General features: G+C 40.6%; 1 protein-coding gene across 1 annotated transcript; it reads right to left on the reverse strand.

The window, feature by feature from the left end:
• Positions 1–237: 237 nt before the first annotated feature.
• TMEM273 (transmembrane protein 273) lies at positions 238–16,132 on the reverse strand. Its single transcript, XM_064662790.1, has 6 exons — positions 16,005–16,132; positions 11,313–11,363; positions 10,432–10,542; positions 9,903–9,927; positions 3,264–3,290; positions 238–2,467 (listed from the first exon to the last, which is right to left on the reverse strand). The coding sequence occupies exons 1-6, from the start codon at positions 16,057–16,059 to the stop codon at positions 2,422–2,424; spliced, it is 315 nt and encodes a 104-aa protein (XP_064518860.1). The 5' UTR covers positions 16,060–16,132; the 3' UTR covers positions 238–2,421.
• Between the last annotated feature and the right edge of the window lie 5,598 nt (positions 16,133–21,730).

Here is a 21,730-nt window from a genome sequence, read left to right on the forward strand (position 1 = left end):
TCACCACCCCTGCACATTTGCCTGATCAAGATTACTAATCTTAATTCTCCTGGCCTTTCTCCTCTACTGCTTGTTATTTAACATTTTTTATTTTCACCTTTATTTCCCGTACTGTACCAAAATGACGTGTACTGAAACATTTGTTCACACAAATAAGGGAAGGTAATCACTTTCCTCCCTGACCACATGCTCTCTTCTGTTCCAAGTCTTAATTAAACTGATACTAAAGGAAGCAAATCAATTAACAGATACCTTACAAGATGCTTTATTCACTTACACATGTACACACAATTACTTACAAGTATCACATTACTGCTTCAGTTTATCTCTTAGCAAATGGTGCTAATGAACTACAGTGTTAATGAAATGAGTAACACACATGTAGGAATCTAGAGAAAGTGCACAAATATACCATTTTCCTCTCAAAATAAACCTTACATTTTGTTATTCAAAATGTGTGGAAAAATTACTATCCAATTTCCTTTGCACATTTGAAAAATTATCTGCTTTGTGAAGGTCAGAAAAAAACATATTCAAATCTCTTCAGTTACAGTTCAAGTAGTAAAGTAGCTTATTATTTATAAAAACAAAATTCTGATATATCTGTTTGTATGCTCTAACAGTATGTTGACTCTAAGTCCCTGATACAGCACATCAGCTCTGCCTTTAATGTGTAGGGTTAATTGCAACTCTTTATGATCTGAAAGTTGATTACTGGATAGGAGGCTTGGTTTCCATGATTTTTTTTGAGTGATATTTCTTAGTAACACACAGAACTTCTAGGTTAGACTTCAGTCTTACAATTGCTTTTTTTTTTTTTTTAAGTTGGATTACATCTATTGTATTAGTGAAGAACTGGAAAGAACTTTATTGTTAGGATCTGGCTCACGGCATAACTGAGAGCAGATAGAGGTATAAAAGCTTATTTTAAGAATATATGTTAGATGAGAGATTAAAAAAATCCATGTCTATAGACATTAGCCTGAGCTAAAAGTTTATGAAGATCCAATTTATTTACAGTTTGTGGTCTTTGGACCTGGATAATGGTTATTTGTAAATTGCAACAAAATAGTGTAACATCCTGTTTGGAGTCATCCTGTAATGGTACAATATAATGCTGTAATGCTCTGCCTGTGAAATATTGGGACATTAGTTAATGTTGTGCATGCCATCTACCTGAGGCTCCCAAGCCTTTAAGTCCTGCTGGGTTTCCTGAGAGGAGCTGTAGGAATAGCAGAGGATGCCCAGCGTGGCATTGCTGCTGGCCAAGTGCTCCCCGAGCTCCCACAGCAGGGATTTGCTGCCCTGTCTTCAGAAGTGGAAAGGAAAGCCTGGCTTGGAATACAAAAATCTTCCTGCTTTTCTCGCACCTTGTAATGACAATATGTTACATACAGCATTCTTGAAAGAAGATTAAATAGAATGGAATCTACAGCATTGTTTTCCAAAGCCACAGGCTCACAAATATGGTAGAAGTTTGGAAATGTTTACAAAGTAACTTGGGTTTACACTATTTAAAATTATTTAAACTATTCTAAATGTTCTGAGACAAAGCTCTAAATTTTCTTTTTGTCACTCCCGCTGTAAGAAGCTTGTAACTGGCAAGCAATTTTGATGCAATCAAGTACACTGGAATCTACAAAGCTAGAACAAGAATGAAGGTTCTGTGAGAGTGAAATTATTCACAAATTCTAATTGAACTTAGTACATTTTCTTATACTAAAAAAATAGGGATGGGTTAATTCTGGAAATGTCATATTAGCTTGTTTGTACAGTGTTGACATGAAATGTCAACAAAACATGAAAAACATTATTTCAAAAGGAATTTTTCACTTTAAATGGCCATAATTCATTTAAAATGGCTGAAATTAGCACTACCACCTACAGACAAAAGACATCATTACTAAATCTAAAAAAAAATAAAACTTTAAAATGGCTGAATGTTTTTCTATTAACACAAAACATATATTTTCTGAAAAATTTGAGAAGCCTTGTGTTGCTTCAAATTCAAATGAATGATTTTCCAACTTGGTGCAGTCATTATTAACCTATCTTGAAATATGGGCGTGATCATGAATTCTGCTCCTGAATTATATTGCTACCTTTTTTTATTACCTTGTATTTAACTGATTTTAGAAATCAATCATATACTTATCACAGACTAAATAGGATCTATTAATGAACAGAGCTCATCTATTTTATTTTCTTCATACATTTTGTTCATATACACGCTGCTGGGCACTGCAGGCTTTTTGGGTGCAAGTGACTGAAGTTAGCATGCACTATAAGCTCTTCCTGTAATCAATCAATCAACCTTTCAACTAAAGAACAAAGAAAGGAATTGGTATTGGTAGGATTCCTGCCTGTGCACAAGAGACTTCTATTGATCCTCAGACCAGCTAACTGTTGATTGCAAAAGGGTTATTGATCTTTTGTACTTAGGTTTTCCAGCACATGGATGTCATCTCTGAAAAGAAAGAAAAATCACAGGTTAACGATTACTCTCTGGCTTTGGTTTTAGATAACATCATTGTAAAAACTCAGCTGGGAGATGCTCAGATAAAAATCACAGGAATTCTAGAAAATTATTAATGGAGCTGCTGGAATTACATTCGTGAAATTCCTTTCACTTAGCTTTTTTTTGCTAGGTGTTTCTTTGTACCTTTGGAAGTATCTGTTTTTTCCTGAGTGAATTAACAGAACAAATGTATGATTGTGGCTGTTGTGGTGACTTCCAGATGCCCTCATCACTGCCAGGTAGGAATCCACTAGCAGCAAGCAATGCATTTTAGGGTAGCATCCTACTGTAAGAACTGCTCCCTGTACTGCAGGCACTGGACTATTGTCATTTGGGTACTTCCCAGTATTGCCTGGACACAGGAGTGGGGAGCAGCTGAGCAGCTCCTGGATCCCTATCGTGGCTGCATCTTTCTGGGAACTTACTACTTCAAGTACCTGCCAATGTGGGGGCAGCTGCATTGCAGCTGCATAGGGCAGGCAGCCTTGCAAGGTGCCTGGGCCTTATGTCAGGGTATTCCAGGTACGCAGCTGGGAAGCTGGAGGATGGGGCAGTTAAATTACCTGCCTAAAGCCACACAGAGTGTCTGGCAGATCCAGGCTGTCAGTAGGAGCTCAGGATAACCCTACAGCCTTTACTGCTGTGCAACCTTTACCTATGTCAATGTGACTCTACAGCTTCTGTGTGTCTGCCTAGTCACTCCACCTCCCTGTGCCACCAGCATTCCCCTTCCCCCAGAACATACCTGTTTTGGCTTGATCCCATGTTTGACCTGCAAAGTATAGAGAGTGAGATATTAATTGTGACCTTCAGAGCAGTAATCAAAGCTGAGAATTCAAATGAGCAATGCATTAGGAGTTGGGGAAATGTAGGAACTTTTTTCTCTTTTCTTCATTGCTCTTAATCTTTTATTCAGTTTTACTCCATCTAGTGTCAGCACTTGGGAATAAGATCTTGTCTTACAGCCCTTGACTTGTTTATATTAGACCTCACTACTCTAAGCCCATAAACTTCTGTGAACTGCTGAGAAATACACCATGGATCCCCAAGCACTTGCAGCCTACAAGGCAGAAGTCAGCATCACTTTGTGATACCCATTTCTTTCAGCTTGCTATTTGTTCTCTGACACCAGGTTGTAAAATGCACATGGAATATGGAGACCGGATGATTATAAGCAACCATCAGAAGAAAAACAAACAGCTGTGATCATACTTAGTACAGATCGTTCAAGGCAGAACTCTTGGAAACTTGAAGATAAATGAAGATAAAATGACATGACAGACTGTACACATGATCTTAAAAAAAGGATTTATAAATAATCTTATTTTATGAGATGTCACTGAAAAAGGCTCCTAGGAGTCCACCTGAAATCAGTGATTCCTTTTTCATAAGTTTAGAGTGAATTTGTGTGCAAAAATTGCATGTGATACAGGCAAATCTGTAAGCTGGAATACACAGGAGCTCTGATTTGATCCTGTTCTTTTCTAAGACCCGTGGCACTCCGAGTCTAGAGTGAATTTGTGTGCAGAAATTGCATGTGATACAGGCAAATCTGTGAGCTGGAATATACAGGAGCTCTGATTTGATCCTGTTCTTTTCTAAGACCCGTGGCACTCCGAGTCTCTTGCATCAAGAGGCCTTGTTTTGATTTGGTTTTAAGCTGCTGTTTAGTTATCATAGCAGCTTTCATTCCTAGCTAATCCCATGTTGTCACCTCTCTGACAAGCCCTAGTCAATACAAAGCTACTCAGTCTGGTTGGCAGACAGGTGCTGCCAGGGAGCAGGAGGCTCTGTGCTTGGTGGCATCTAGTATTTGAGTTATCCTGGGTGCCTGTTGACAGGAGTGAAGAGGGTACTCTTCCAGAAATATTTCTGAATTTTTTTTATCCAGACTTGCAGAAGCTCCAGAGAGAGGTAGAATTACTCGCTTATTGCTGGAATCAGTTGCACCAGCAAGTTTGCCAGCAGAGGCCATGATGGCTGTGGAAGGAATTGCCTCTGACAGGTGTCCGAATATTACCAGGAAAGCATTCTCCTGACTCAGCAGGTTGGGCACCAACTCTTACAATCAAATTATTTAGAGCTATTCAAGACTAGCCTCAAACAGTTGTGCAGAAGAGTAGGAAGGAGTAAGGATTCCTCCCTGTTTGGCAGCTGTGAAAAGGTCAACCACAAAGGCAGCCCCTAGATCCAAAGGGAGTGCAGGCATCCTGGGCCAGATGCCCCCCCCAGGGAATGTGGAGGGTGGCCAGGGAGTAGCAAAAAATAGCCAGAAGTGTGGCTCTGCCCATCAGGCTGGTAGCTGGCATCAGTGAAGTATGCTGTATCCTGGAAACGGGTTTAATGAATTAATCTCACCCTAACAGTTTGGGCCATACTTATGTGTATATATATAACTGTCTCTCAGTGTGTGTCTGTATACAAAGTATTCCCTCAATTCAGGAATGGTGCTAGGAGGAGCTGAGAACGTGAAAGTGCCTACAGAGTGTCTTAGTGCTGCCTCTTAAAGCCTGTTGTCCCCAGCATAGTGCAAAGCTTAGTGTCCTTGATTTTGAAGTGTGTGATATAAAGATTAATTTCATTTTATGGAAAAGGTAAACCTGAGCCAGTGACTTGTCCAAGGTTGCTGAGAAGAACAAGTTCAGCTAGACACAGTGGCAGAACTAGGTAGAAAAGCCAGTTTATTGGTCTAGTCACTGGTGACTATTGCCTCAACACAGAATGGGTATTTACATTTTATTTATGCAAATGTATATGTGCAAGGAGTTGAGACAGCCATTTCTGCTGAGATCATTTGCCCATTTTTTAACATTTACACACACATGGAGTTGTTTAGGCCATCTTTGCTCATAGTTAAGTTATTTGCAATAGCATGCATTATTTGTGCAGGTTTTATATATTTTCCATTAAACTCAGTTCCCAGGATGCATGCTGAGAAAACTTAAGGCAGTGAATACAGCCTTCAGTCTATCACCCATCCAATAATCCCTACTGGATCTGTTGAGAAAGGAGCTGGGCCTGCTCCAGTGTATCACCAGGGCCAGACTCATCTTGTGCAGGTGGGATCTACTCAGTGAAGTGCAAATGCACGTTTGCTTAAGAGGACTGTAGCTCTCCAAGTTGTCTTTCACTCCCATTCTCCTCATAGGTGTTCACTGCTGGTATTTGGTCGTGGTGGCAATTTTGACTGCAGTCAAAATAGACTACACAGGAATAATTTTTGATTGATTTTGCAAGGCTTATTTAGATCATGAAAGAGGCTAAGTGTCTTTGTTCGCTCTGTTTTTCCTTATTTGTAAACCACTAACAACTTATGAAAACTTTGTTGACCTGATGATTGAGTTGTTTGTAGAATATATTACTTGGCAGAATGAAAGACCTTCTGAAGGTCTCCTTGGAAAAACAAGATTGGCAAGTGAAGGTATAGAGTATAGCTGAGGGAAGTTAAGAGAATCCATTCAAGTCTTTGACCTCAGAGGTGTCAAAGATTCTGCTGAATCTACACGGCTCATCTGTTACAGAACCAAGAAGATGAAACTGACTTCATAATTTGAAAGGAATATTCCTGGAAGAGGAAAAGAAAAAAAGAGGCTTTGGAACTTTGGAAGATGAAGACTCAGGGCCAAAGGGTGCACTCAGACACCCCTAAACAAGGACAGGGATACGGTCAGTCTGTCCAAGAGCAGTGGCTGCAAGGTATGGGGGAAGGTGTGACATACTTTGTATTGTGTGAGCACCACCATTCCTAGTCCTCCACATGGGAAGAAGCAGACACCTTCAGGCTAGAAGATGAGGGGTGAATAAAACCCAAGGGGCAGTGAGAAGGAGAGTCAGGATGGAGATGGGACAAAAGATGGACCAGGATGCAACAGAGCTCAGTCATTTCTATTAGCTGCAGTGGTCGGAAGGCAGGAGAAATCTGGATAGAGTTTGGAGCTCTTTGGTATGTTACCTGGTGCTTTTTCTTCTCTGCTTTCCCATATCCCTCTGCTGAACCTTACTCTTTTCAGACCTGACAATGTTTTCTTTCTATGGTAGAAATGCCATGCCTGCACACGGCAAGGGGAAAACTAAGCTGAGTGGGGAAAGGGAGGTAACTGGTGGGGTGGGGAAGATCCACTGGGGTCTGGTTTTGTGGGACTATATAAAGCAATTCTTGTGTCAGAGAGTTCCATCTGCACTGCAGATAAAGATAAAGATAATTCCTTTCCAGATTTATTTTTGGCATTGTGCTGTTTCAAGTACTTTTGGCACTGAATTTGTCTATAGTAGAGCAGCAGTATGTGCTTCTACCTTAAGCAGATATGACTTCAATGGATAGTAGAGCAGCTGAGACAGTATTACTGCCTGGCTGCAGGATGAATGTATAGTGTTTCGTGTGAATAGCTGACAGAGTATGTGAGTCCCAGCAATGCATTTCAATACCCAGCATCCTGTGCAATCTGTGTTCTCCATCTTGACCCTTTTTCCTTGTGCACCACTCTTCCAGTGACACCTTCAGACAAGGATAAGGTCTTTTTTTTTTTTTTTTTCAATTTGTATTTATTTATGGACTTTGATTTGTAAATTTTGGGACCATTTTCCAAGGGGGTCCCACTTGTAGCTTTCTCAAGTACCCACCTTAGCATCGAAACCAGGTAAGTTTGTGAGCTCAGATTCTGGTGACTAGACAGGTTGTGTCTCTCATTTGCAGGTGATAGTATTAGTGATATGACTCATGCCTAAGTTTTTTGCTTCCTGTTTGTTAAATGATGCATTCTGCAATTCACAGTGTTCCACACCAAGCTGGACTATTTGGATCAGAAAGAACTGCTCTCAACTGCTTTAAAACAAGACATTTGTCTTTCTATCTGACTTCAAACCAGTTTGAAATATATGAAATTTTAAGATCAGATCTTGTTCACTATCTCTGTCTGTCAGGCTACTGACCTGAACATGACAAATATTGGGAAAGAGACTCTGTGACAGTTCTGCTACTTGGAAGAAACTGCTGCTCAATATTCAAGTCTGTTTATGATTGCCCAAACCTAGTCTTTGCCCTGCCATCCATCTGCGATGTTTATATTTTCAAAGTAGAGAATTTCGCCTCCAATGCAATTCATGGTGCTGTTTTAGAGTTTTTCAGAGCAGACTGGAGGCTATCAAGGTGTGTTAACATTCCGAGACCTTCTCCATTCACCTAAAGAACACTACAGTTCTCAAAAATATCTTGTGTTTCTCAAGTACAGCCTAGAAAAGGACAGGGAAGTCTGTCTCTTAGAAGTCAAGACGGAAAACACAAGAGAATATCTAGATGAAGCTTTGGGTAGGAAAAGAAAATCACCGAAACACTTGGCAAGCAGCTCCCAAGTTCCTCCTCTCTTCCATCAAACATCAGAATAATTTGTGTATTGCATTTAAAACTTTATCTCCTGCTGGGTCCTGTAAAACCCAGTAAGTAGCAGGGGAAATTTTGTTGTGCACTGTTGCCCAGGATGTGTTGACAACAAATTCATTTGTAGCAGATTTAAAATATGTACCTTTTCCCTTTTAGTAAACATTCTCTATCTCACCACCCTTCTTGTCTCTGTATGTCTCTTTCTTTGTCTCCTGTCAAAATAAATCTGGCTGCCATGCACTGTAGTTAACTCAAAATATTGCTAGCATTAAATGTGCCCAGACATTTTTATGAATACATTAAACTTGCATGAAATTTTTAGGCATTATAATTTACCAAGCTTACACCAAGATGGCATTTGATACTGACATGAGCTATTAATTAAAAAAGAGGACATTAAATAATTGTCAGTTGACATCTAAATTACTGTTCTGTTGGCTGACAGAAGCTTGCCTCAAGCCTTTCTCTTCTCAAGTGTTAGTAAATATCCCATTGAGTTTAAGGGCATCCCATCGTGCATTGATTGTTTAAATCTTAATGTTATATACCTGACTAAATAAAGCAGTAAATGCTGTTAATTGTTTCACAATGAGCTGTCAGTATCATGTGGGTGTAAAAACACTTGTGTTTGAAGTATTTGGGAAACTATCAAGGGAGACACATTGGAATGCTTCCTGACTTTACTGGAAATCTGTTCTTGCAATGTATTGGTTAGGGTCAGTACCAGCTAAACGGGGTTCTAACACAGACGATGATCAGACGATGATTATCTGTGTCGAGGCCTCCAACTGGTAGGAGGCTGAGCAACTCCATCGACTATGAAAGTACTGTGCTGGGTAATACCCACTCAGAGTATTTCCCAGCAGGGAAATTATTGAGTGGCTTAAGGCACTTGTGGGAAAAATGATGTGAAATTTTGAACAAAATCTGGCTGAAGGTGAATTTGGTGAGTGTTCTAACAGCTGGGTTAAGGGTTTTTTCCCTGAGCGAACATTAATAATCATAACTAGTCAAGCAGAAAATGAAGCTGTCTGCAAAAGATATGCCAGTTCTCCTCTCCTATCCTAAAAGGGTGGTGTCTTGATTAACACTGAGGGTTTCAGGTTGCCTGTAACCCTGAGGAATTCAGGATTGCTATATGGTTGGTTGGAGTAAATCTAGAACCAGGTGATTTCAGATAATGGACTTGACTTTATCAAAGGGTTTTCTAGGACTAGCCACTGGTCTAAAAATTCCATGAATTAGAATTCCCTTCAGAACTGAAGGAGGTAGCTAAAATCAACTTAGACCTAATTACCACATGTGTCTCTGGTGACCTGACTAAATGGGAAACTACGACATATGGGGGAAAATAACCATGATAAAAATGAGCAGCTTGAATTTTCTTGAGGAATCTCCTCCTGTAGCACTTACACTGCAGCTACTCAGCACAAGTAATATTTCAATGCTCTTTTCAGGAAATAAACTGAGAGGAATTGTGGTGGTTTTGTGTTTGTGATGGTTTGGGGATTTTCTTTTTTCCATGGCCATACTGGTTCTGGGTAAGGGTGAGGAAAGTGAAGGGCAAAGATGCATCCCTTCCAGCAGGAATGATCATTGCATGACCTTGACCTGTAAGAGCTTGGAGTGAAGGGAATTCTCTGAAGTGAGATCCAGAAACAGTAATAACCTTTTATGAAGCCATTTACCCAGAGTTTGCTATTATTATATATAGTATAAATTTTAAAAAAAGAAGCTCAATCACAAGTGTTTGAAGGATTTTCTTTATAAAAAGGATCTCAGTCTCATGGGATTTCTTGTGTAGTTCTGAAATGTTAAAAACCCCATTACAAGGAATTTCCTTTTTCCACATAGATCCACAAGATATCCCAATCCTCTAGAGGCTTACATGTGTGTCATGTGCAATCATTCAAATGGCAGTCATGGGAAAGCATCATGCATAAAGAGAGAGAGGAGTTAAACATGGTTTGTGTATCACACTGCCTCAGAAAACACAATGACTCTTACCTTCTATCCATTTTGCCATCTGACTCTAAAGAGAGAACAAGACAATGTGGTTAATTATGAAACCAGGAACGGGGTGGTGATAGGCCTGTGCAGAAGTTGTAAGGGGGGAACCAGGAGAATATAGTTACAGCTGGTAAAGATACAGCCATCCTTTCTGAGGCAAAACTCTTTTGATATTTGTGTCATGCAACTCTCCTAAAGCCCACCCTGATTCTTCCAGCTGGAATATCTCATGTTCATTTCCTCAGAGCTGTATCTTTGCTAATATTTTGGCTGGTTTGGGTTTGGCTGTAGCACATACCCAGAATATCATGAGAAACAACTTTGAGGCTAAAGAGTTGATGATACTGAAATGTAAATCTACAGTTCTAGGCAGCCCATCACTTCAGACATGTTTAAAATAGTCCTTCATAGGAAAACCAGGGCTGTTGTACATACACAATTGCTAACACTGAAGCTCAGATCTGCTGTATCAGAAGAAAAGGAGAACTAGATCTCTAGATAAGGGATCAGGAGTGTTTTTTCTTACCTCCAGAGACATGGTCCAACATTTGGGTTTTGATCATGCAGATTATTACTGCTACAAAACCAATTGACAGAAGTGCTCCCAGAGTAGTTCCTATAATAACATATGTGTAATCTGCAAATATGGAAAACAAGTCAGCAAGTATACACCATTAAGTAATAAATGCAGTCTTTTGTTTTAGATCTGACATGAAGTTTCCAAAGTTTAAATGCATCCTTAAGAAATAACACTGAACCAGACTAGGTAGCTGAGAAGAGTCTGAGTCTACTCTTTCAAACCCCTGCATATCATGAATCCATGTGAACTCATTGCTAAGGGGCTCAAGGGTGTTTTAAGGTAATGAACAACTTCAGCCTTTGGTGCATGCAGGTCTCAGATGAGTTTTAGAGCTATGAGTTTTGCTTTCCCCCTGAAGCAAAATACCCCATTCCCACTCCTCTGCCACTCTGCATCCTGCCAAACTCTTACTGCACATATCCACCTCCTAGTCCCTAGCCTCCTGTCATGCCTGACTGCTCTGCCTCTAAGTTTTTGCTGGGGGGAAGCAGTGGAATTTTTGAGTGAAAACTATGCACCATGTTGTGATTTTGCATCACTGTGTGTACGTGAGGGTCTGCCTCCATATGTCAAGCAGGAAGGTGCATGTGCTCAGGATTTGTGTTCCAGGCTCTGTAATCCCTATGCTCATTATGATTACCTAAAAGTAATTTAAAGCAGCAGTCACATGACAGGACTCTGCTGTGCTAGGCAAATAAAAACATGCAATCAGACGCTTATCTTTTACACATAATAAGTACATAAAGTCTTCTAAAGACATTCAATTTTGTTACTTTGCCTCTAACTTCCTGTCTGGAAGCAAAAATCTCACCTCACCATGAACTCACCTATTTCCTCTTCTGGATTTCCAGAAGCATATGTCTTTGCTCTCCAAAAATCTAGAATGGAAACATTTTAGCCTGTTAGGACATTGAGCAGAATGCCATATTGGGCTATTTCCAAGGGGATCATTTATTCTAATAAAGCTTAAGATAGTATCTGAGGCTTCCCGAAGTAGTCAAGTTAATGGGGGCATCCTAGAAATGTGGCCATTATGTTCCACTTTTTGAACAGAATAGAAAATACAGTTTCAAAATTTTATGTTTATTCCACAGTTTCCTCACTGCAGGCCTGAGAGGTCTATGCAAGATAAGCTGCTATAAATCAAGAAAAAGATTACAGATGCACTAAAGCTAACAAGACATGCTGACAAGTGAGGATATGGTACACCACAGCACCCTTTCCAGAAAATATGAATCCCAATCCTGCTTGTAGTTCCAGTCTTCTAAATATGTTTTATTGCTGTCAGAGAAGAGAGTCTTTTCCCCTTGCAAGAAAACTTTATGGGCTGGGAGAAAACCTTTACAGAGACTCCTTTGCCAAGTTCCCTGTTCATGAGAAGGACACCTCCTGGCCCTTCCCTTCTCCATGAAGCCACTGAGTTGTGTTGCCTGATGGTCAGCGTGTGCAGGCCCTCAGAGTGGAGTGGCCCTGAAGAAAATAATTCATTCCCACATACTTCATGAAGAAAACATATTCAACATTTAAAAAAAAAAATGAGAAAAAGGAGAAGTCTTATTTCATTTTAAGATTGCTTGGTTATTATAGAAAATGGATAAAACCTTACACTCAAATGTTTTTTCAGTAATAGGATATTTCCAGCAGTCTTTTCAAGTAGCTCCAAATGATATGACTGACATGCCTGAGGTGCCTGGACCATGAGAAGGTTTTAAAGACAGATATGACTCCTGCCTTTCAAAACAGCATGCTGCTAAATTTCTGCACATGCCTCAGGCAGAACATGGAGTCCTCACCTACAGCTATTGCTCTTTGACAATCCACTGCTGGGGTGACAGTACATATGGCAGCTGCTGGGAATACAGCTGCTTTGCACACAACATCATCTTTTCACTGGCATTCCACCATAGTGGGGAATTGTGAGGGAGTATCATTTCACTGAAACTCAAGTAGAATTTTAATGTCTTAAATGCATCCAGTTTTCCTACCGCTAAGGTGTCCAGCATTGTAAGTCCCAGCTCCTCTCCTCCACTTCTGGTGGAGAATATTTATTGTGGAGAAGTATTTCTTATTTTACATAAGCAGAAATGTTTTCTCTCCAAAAGCCCCATGACACTTAGAGAGGGAGTTAGAAGGGGTGGAGAATCTATGGTTATACTGGCTATATTAAATGACCAAAATCAAAGTTATAAAGATAAGGCAATTTAAAGAGAAAAAAAAGGTCTAAGACTACACAATGGGTGTAAAAAGCATAGCTTCTGTTTTTCCAGATTAAAAACCAGTCTCTTTGCTCTCGCCTGTGATTTTATTTCATTATAAATTTTAAAAAACCCACCTTTCTCCCATCCCCTTAATTATTCTTTGTGCTCATATGAAGAATGTTTTAAATTCAAACATAATAAAAGTGATATTGTATTACTTTTATTATCCTAATGATCATAATACATGGACCTTAATGTATGCTTTCTAATGGAATTAAACCAGTGACAGATTATGTGTTTTATGGCAGAAATAATATTTTACATGGAATATTTTACGTAGGTCAGTTTAATATATTGAGATTAAATTACTAGTTTCTTTTTTTTTAAAGGGAGGGAAATCTCTGAAAACCCACAAGACTAAAGAGAATATTTTCAATTCATACTTCCAATATGGTTTTAATTAAGGTTTAATATCATTTACTGGGTGCTGCTTAAGTACCATTTGCTTTTGAAGACTGTGTTAGGTGTCTTCCGTTTGTTTCATTTTCTTTTTGGGTGGATAGAGATGGATTAACTAATTCAAATACATGTTTTTCTGTTTGACCTCTATCTCATCTTCAGTTTAGATTTTCTGGGGACGCACACAACCCTCCTGGTTCAGAGCAGTTAGAAACGATGCCTTAAACTCTGCCGTGTTCTAGTGCTAGTGCTAGCTTTCTAACTCCCTATCTCTGTGTATGAGGTTTAGACTAACTCCCACATCATGAATATACCCTCTGGACTTGGATAATATAGGCTTCTGGGTGGAAGAGCCTTGCAGACGAATTTGATATCTGTACTTGAGTGACTTGTGGATCATTTCTCAAAGACTCTCGAAGCAAGTGATGGTTGACGCTCTTTCCCCTCTCCTGAGTGCCTGGCTCAGACAGCGTGGAATTGGCACTGGAGCAGAGATGTGCCCCGCAGGGCTCTGGCAGCACCAGGACGCTGGTGAGAGGTGCGGGCTGCATTTCCAGCTGATGGGGGGACATCTTCATGAGCGTGTTGTCGGCAGAGAGTCTGGAGATGAGACTGCAGACTGGGTGGGTCCTGCACTGGAGGTGGGGGGAACAGAGAAAGAGTAACCGTGAAAGCACTGTGGGAGCCTGCGGGAGGAGCCAGGATTGGTGAGGTGTGCTGGAGCCAGGCGTGCCGCTGGGGAGGGTCTTAACTGCTGTCAGCGAAGGCAGTCCTCTGCCAGAGTGGTTACGCCCTCCAAGGTAGAGCTGCTGAGCAAGTGATGGACCTGCAAATAAATCCGTTGGGCTGGGAGCCCCTTGTCTGTGGTGTAACCCTGGGCAGACTTAGCCCTCCTCAGACGTGCTGCACACAGAGCTGAGCTAAGCAGAAGACAGCTTTTGAGCCGCACTGAGGGACATCCTGTTCTCCCCGTTCTCCCTGCGACATCAGTCTGCTCACGCGGTGCCTTGCCCAGAGGGCAGTGCGGTGAAGAAAATGATGCAGAATGCAATTTGGGCATAAGATCAGGGAGCAAGAATAGCTCCGTTTCCCCACATGATTAGATATTGTAAACAACTCCCAGCCATAACCTGCAGTGGTAAACAGCAATGTGTGCCTCTTCTTTCTCAGTACACAGCAGTTGCCTTAGTCCCTTTGCTTGTAGCCTCGTGCTTCCATGTGACTTTCTTCTCCCTTCCTCCCCCGACTCAGATTTCTTATTGTAGCAGATAATGGCTGGTCTTGTGGCACTGCAGCAGCCAGGGGCTTAGTGCCATTTATCTTTGGGGCAGCAAATGGAAAAGGAAGCAAATATCTAGGGAAACTCAGAGCAGAAAAAAGGGATGGCTCACAGGGAGTGTCTGAGCAACTCCAGAGTCAAGTAAGAAATGATCATGACAACAAAGGAATGACAGGCAATTATCCTGCTGGAAACCATTACTGAAAATCAAAATATAAAAAAATAAAAGTATTTTGGCTGATATTTAGTTTAGCAAAATTTCCAACTATATGTAAATTTAGTAATAGAGGCACTGTTGGCATCCAAGCAAATGAGTTCTTTCATTAGAACTCAAATTAGAGGCAAAATCCTTCACTTTAGTAATAGATGAGGGCAGGAGTCACTCTTACATGGAGACAGAAATTTGTTGAGTTGCAGTCTGTGCTAGGCACTCCTCCTTCCAAGGCATATAGCCTGCCTATACTTTTCCATGTGAGCACTTGGAGGCATTTTCCCTATATCTATTACCTTTGCTCTGAGTAAATGCTACTGTATTAATGGGACTTGTGCCATTTGATTGCTGAGCCAGAACTAGTCAGTCACTATGGAGCAGGCATGGCTGATTTCACATCTCTAAGAACAGTTGGTTACCCATATCCTGTGTGGTGGACAGTGTTCATTCCTCTGGAGTCTTCGAAGTGCCAGTGAAAGGGTGCAGAGGGCTTGAAGGGCCAACAAAACCAGACAGAGCAACAAATTCCTGTGTGTATCCTGAGGATGGGTAGAGCACTGCTGTAGATCTGTGGATAGGTTTGCTTGCAGAAGGTGAGGCAGGAGTGGATATCCAGTGGACAAAAGCTGGAATAGCTGGTCTACATGCCTCGGGGGTGGAAACTGCCCTTGTGGGATTACCCAGACGTAGGTGGTGATTTTCTGTGAATGCCTGCATGAAGCAGGGTAGTGTGGGAGGTGCGCATTACGTAAAAAATGAGGCTTTTGCCACCAGGGGGTGCCTGCCCCCTTACCAAAGGTCGGCAATAGCCCATGTAACTGCTGCCAGCTCTCTCCTCCCCGTTAGTTCACGTTGTCCCAGTGTTAATAGCACCCCTGCTGAGCCCTATTTCTTCCCCGCACAAAGTGGAGATGAGTAACCATGAAGTCAGAGACAGGTCGTGAGAAAACCCTGCTTTGGGCTGTCAGGGAGCATTAGAAGCAGCGTGAGTCAGGAGCATCAAAGTCCTGTAAGGGAGAGTTGCAGAGTCCAGAAGTGGCTTGAAGTTAACATGCACACAGATCAACTTTTCCCTCGTACTCTATTAAAAGTAATGTTTTCTATACAGTGCCAAACATCAGCTCTGTCATCTCATCTACAAAGCTGCAGGTATTTAACTTCATGGTGTCTTCTGACCCCTTAGCACTCAGAATAGGAAATGTTAGCTAGAAAATTCAGCAAAATATCCATCTGTCTCAATGAATGTTCTTTCTCCAAGGAACAAAGTTTTAAACAACATACATACAATTAGACTGTGAAATAAATAAGCCCACCAAGCTCAGGGAAAAAAGCTCTCAAAAGGAATGGAAAAGAAATACATTATATCACTTACATAAAAGAAGAAGAAATGCTGTTAGGACTGATATCCAACTTGTCAGTAAGGTCATTGTGAAGTTTGGACAACAGAGTGGTTTCACCAAGTTTTCTGAATTATGCTCTTCAGCAGTGTCTTAAAAAAAAAAAAAAGGCAACCCAAAAAAACCTAAAGCGGGTCACATGACTCTTGAGAAACTGTGGTCACATCCTGAGTAGTTACATTTGCAAAAGGAAGTTTCCTTTTTTGGTTTTAAGTTCAACATATAAACAAACTCCCCACTTTAAAATGTTTTGTGGAGAAGGTGGACAGCCAACAGTCGCAGCCTGGTTCAGCTCTTTCGCTCTCTGAGGAGCCTTTAAATACTAATAGTTATTTTTACAGAATTGAAAAAGTCCTACTACAGTGAATTTGTCTGTGCTGAAGTCTTATAAATCCATGGACCAGTGAGTGGATTTTCTGTCTTAGAAGAACTTTCTAAGGCATTCTCTCTCAGTATTGCTAGCTTTTTCTTGAACTCAACGTGAATGCTATCATAGTGTTCTGAGAAAAGGACTTGTTTGAATATTTCCCTTGGATAATCAGCTTTTGCAGGAACAGAGGAGAAGCAGCTCACCATGGCTGCTAAACCATTGCAAGCCAGTTCCTGAAAAATAACTTCTACCTAAGAAAAATGTCTCAATATAGTAGGAACTAAAAAGCAGGGGCTTACTATCAGATGATGTTTCTGATACGAGTCAAGCTTATTCTTTGAATCAGAGTAAAAAAACACATATTTTTCTGCTCTTCATGAAAATTTATCTCCTTAAATGAATTAATCTGTTCCGCAACTGAATGACAGCAAAACAAACAAATAAATATTAATGCATTTTGCTAAGTGAACACATTCCTTCAAACTCATTTCAGGCCTGTCCTTCAGAGGGGAAAAGCACGAGAACACAGGCCTTATTTCTTTGCAGCACAGGTCTCTGGAAGGTCTCCATATTGCTTTTATCTCTTGCTTATTGATGTGCCTTTCTGCTTTAGAATTGTCCTTTACTGTCTGTCTTCAGCTCATGTGGATGCTTATTTGCTCCAGTCAAAATAATCTGAAACACATCTTGTGTGAGAAGTTTTAAGAGAGAAAACTCCTGAATATTTCTTTTTCCTACTGTTGGTGAAGGAATGTCTGAGCAGTCTGGTCTCAGTAGAATCTCACTTCTTAAGGCTGGATGAAATATCTGTCTTGCTGAGTAAATTACAGTTGTGAGGCCTTCCTTCCAGACATGTGTTTTTTATGGGACCATTGTAGTCCATAAGGAATGATGGTGACTGGCACATGTGTATGGCCGATGACTGCAAATTAGCATGATGTTGACAAATGTTAAGTTACTTTGACAGACTCAGTGAAAAATTGTATTCATGACTTACAAGCTGTTTGTGAAGGGATAAGCAAAATACAGTGTTAGCCAGCAAATAAGACTCTTGAGACACTAAAAATATAAAATATAAAGATGATCCATGTACTCTCTGAGGTGGCCTTAGTTCCTGGCCTGTTTTGCCATGTGAAGTGTAAGTACAACTGACTGTGATAGGTGTCATAGAAAGTATTTGTTAATGTTTTGACAAGTAGTGAGTGTTGGTGTGTACATATACATGGGTGTGTAGTTCATTTTTGCTTTTCACTGTTCCTGGTTCTCTATGGGATCAGAGTTGAAAACACCAAAACCAAGCAGACAAAAATCTCTGCACCAGCTGGGTGGAAAAGATCAGGATCCTTGTAAGAAACCTCCAAAGTTTTTGTACCTCATGTATTTCATCTGCAAATGATCCCATGCTCCAAGGTTCCTGAAAATCTCTTACAGAAGGACTAACATGAATGTCAACTCTCTTGTTTTGTTTTGGGGTTTGGTTTTTTTGTTTGTTTCTCCTGGCCCAAGTCAGTTGTCTCAAGTGGGTTTTGTATTTCAGAGAAGGAACAAAACATCTGAGTATTTGGCTGAACTCTGTCAAACTGTTCGGTTTATTCCATTGCTACTTCTCCACAAAGGCTTCAGAGAGCTTGGCTAGCTGACTGCCCACTGCTAACTGTGTACACTTCACTATTCTCATTCACAGCATACTTCCAGTGAGGAAAAGCACTGATCAGAATAAGCCAGGCTTAATATAATCCTGCTTTGTAGTAGCTTTATTCTGATTCTTGACCAGACTGGGAACTGGGGTTTCAAGCACAGTCATCATTATCAGCCCTCCCTCTATTCTTCACCATCCAGCCACTGGGCAGGATATATATGTTTAATTAATTCTGCTTTTACCTTCGACCTGTAAATAGTGGCAGTAATGTCAGATTTATACGTTATATGAGTAACAAGGATTTCTCAGGAGACCCTATCCTGGTGAAAGAGGCTAACTGTAATTTTCAGCTGTGAGTAATTGTATATAATATAATCCTAAATGATTTTTCTTCTGTAATTTCATTAGAGTTTAGAAATTTAATTAGATTTTGAATCACTCTGAAATAAAGTAGCAAAACACCCAGAGACTAAGTGCAGTGGTTATTTTGTCCTCCGAGGCCAGAATTCTTGGTCTCAAATTGGCATGTGTTCATTAGGAGGAAGTTTGCAGAAGTTCTTGATATATTATTGTCTTTCAGAATGGACTCTGAATAGGTCTTTGGAGAGCATTAGAAGAGCACACGATTATTATACAGACTCTTTTTGAGGTTTAAGATCATCTGCCTTTCATATACTTAATAAAAATATGCCTCTAAAGTTGTTTAAGAAACTGTGGAGATAGGAAAGATGCTCCTCCAGTGCCTCAGTGCTCTTCCTGGTTTATTAGCAACTCCAGTACCTGTGTATGATGATACAGAGAGGAGTTGTTTGCTTTACTTTAATGATTAGGTAGGTTTATGGTTATTTTTATCGCTACACATATGAACTGTCATGGTGGCTGTAATTAGAGACACACTAAAATGCTGTTCCTTCTCTTCCATCTGAGGTTCAAAAGAAATCTGTCCTGGCCAACTTTGATTCTCTGTGGAATTCATCCTATGAGCGAAAAATGGACTCAGATGGCACTGAATAGGTCAAAGCAAAGATTAATGCAGCAGCTTTTCATAGCACAGGGTGCCAGGATAGTTGTGGGTTCATAAAGGACATCCTCTGAAAAGATTCTGAGGGATCTAGGTATGCAAGTGCTTGTTCCCTTTTTGTTTTGACTCATGTTTTTGTGGATGTGCCCAGAATTATGCTGTTTAACTAGAAAAGGGATCTGGGCATTTAGGAGCAAATTCTCCAAAGCCTTTACCCACAGTAGGGCCTCTTTTCTCATTGGAGTTAGCTGATGGATCAGGACTACCTGCGTGATTTTGTGGGAGTAGGTTCTTAAAAGGCAAAGGATGCAGCACATTGGGGGATTAAGTAGCGAGGAGGAAATTCAGATTACTTTCAGCATGGTCACAATATAAGGAATCATAACAGAGCTATAGACAGCATGAATTAAAGAATCCGACAAAAATTAGCATGGGGAGAGACAGCAAATGTAAAATGAAGAATTCCAGCAGGACAAATGAGACAGACAAACGTCAAAAAGGTCTTTAAATAACAACAGTCCAACCTATTTGAAAAGAAAGAGGTAACTCCAGTGCAGTGGGATGTATGTCAGTCCCAAAGTGAGGAGTCAAAAAGAAATGTGTCAGATGAGCAGAATGTTCAGTTATGGACTGATCCATGCAAACATTGCATCCTCTGTGTTGGCCACTGCAGGCAGACAGGAAGTGAAACAGTTCTTTGGTCTGATCAAAGGTGTCATATCCTTTGTTCCATTAACAGCTCTTGATGAGAGCTCATCACCACAAAAATGAAGCCCTTGGGCTCAAATATATGCCTTCAGAATGTGGCTAAGAACACCTTGATTCCAATTGAAAAAGATTCTTGGAAAAAGATTGGAAGTTTTTGTGCACTTTGCTTGGTGGATATCAATGGAAATTAGACAACCTCTGGCAGTCTGGTGTGTGTGGTTGTTCTGCCTTCCATTAACATGTCATGTCACATCATAGAACAAATTGAAGAAAACATGTTTAGGCTGGTTACTGATAAAAAAATCAAGGTGCTTTTGCTGTGGGCATCCGGAACAAATTGCAACTATGTTTGAAAACTCACAGCTGCTCTTCCTTTGCTATTTTCTCCATCTCCTCCTCTGTCAGGACTCTGAGCTGCTGGGACAACTGGAAGGGATTGCACATCTCGGCAAGCAGTAGGATCACAGATGTCGGGTGTGTTAACAAAGAGAAACACGCCTGCACCAGTTATTTAATGCTTTCCTCCCTTGACATTAAATAATACTGTGGGAAAACATTCAGCATTTCAGTCTTTCTCCTTTTTTATTCCCCTCTATCTTTCTTTCCTTTTCAGTGTGAAAGAATGTGTTATGTTACAGAAGTGTTGCTACATTTTAAAAACACCTTTCCTGGATTTTACTTGGGGGACGCTATAACTTGGTCCTGTTACCAACTCAGAGAGGTGCAAGGAGACAAAGTAAAAAGCCTTGGGACATGTGTACTTGAGTCTCTTGTGTACATTGGGAAAGAAACTGCTGAAGTAGTCCATGTCTCAGCTAGCAATCTATTCATTTGCAGATGTCCTGCCCCAGATCTTGCTCTGTTCTTAGGTTTATAAAACTGTGTGGTGTCCCTCATGGAACTTACGACTTTTACTGAGCTGCATTTCTTCCATACCAGATGTATTTGGATTATTCATTCAGGTGTTCTGCATCTGTGTGTCATTATTGCTTGCTTCCCAGTAAAGCACATTGGTTTTTGTACTTCTGTTGACTCTGTGTTATGCTGCAGCAGGAAAAAAGGATATTACAACAGAAGGCAATGTCTTCCGTGGTGAAGGATGCCCAGAATTCTGGGAAGCTGTATATCTTTTGGCTTAACACATAACAATGAGCATATTATGTGCTGGGATGAAACATGGGTAGGCAGACATAAATTTGAGTTGAAAAGTAAACCTTTTTTGGGGAAACATGGCTAATTTGTGTTTGAAAGGTGCATATGTAATATTTGCATGAAAACTGTCAGATTCATTCTAGGCTGAGCATTGGGCTCCTGCCACTCTGCCACAGGCATGGTCTGGCATCCTGGGGAACCTACTGATGCTGCTTCCTGATGGAAAAATCTGTAGCTCAGACTGGAGTACAGACAACAGGAGTGTTTGTGGTTCCTTGTCTCCAGTGTGCTTTCCCATACTGACACCCCTCAGATGGAGAGCTTTGGCACTTACATACAGTGTAGCAGGGCTTTCAGGGAGGTGATCTTGTGGTCAAGGTGATATGTTTTTTCACCATGCTATGTGTTTGGTGACAGAACAGACATCTGCTTAGAGCTAGCCAGGTTACAAGCTATTTCCTGTCTGAGTCTTGGGCTGCATGGCCATTGCAGCAGGTGTGTCTCTAGCATTTTCCTTCAGTCTTCTGATTTCCCACAGGCTAGGATTCAAGATAGCATATAGAGAGCATCAGCAATGCAGCATTTTTTTCTCATCTCACTCTGCTTAAGATGTGTGGATTTAAATTCCTTTCTAGTTTCAGCTAAAAAGTTTCAAGGAGAGGTATCAATCTCCAGCTAGTTCATGCAGGACTATAAGTATGTTCTTAGGATAATCTTTGCTGACTCTTAAACATTGTCAACAGCCTCATATGTATTTGTGAACCACGGCTCACAGGAATGGTTTCACAGGAACTTTCCTGTTACAGTATGG

Source organism: Pseudopipra pipra, chromosome 8, assembly GCF_036250125.1.
Source record: "Pseudopipra pipra isolate bDixPip1 chromosome 8, bDixPip1.hap1, whole genome shotgun sequence".
NCBI lineage: Eukaryota > Metazoa > Chordata > Aves > Passeriformes > Pipridae > Pseudopipra > Pseudopipra pipra.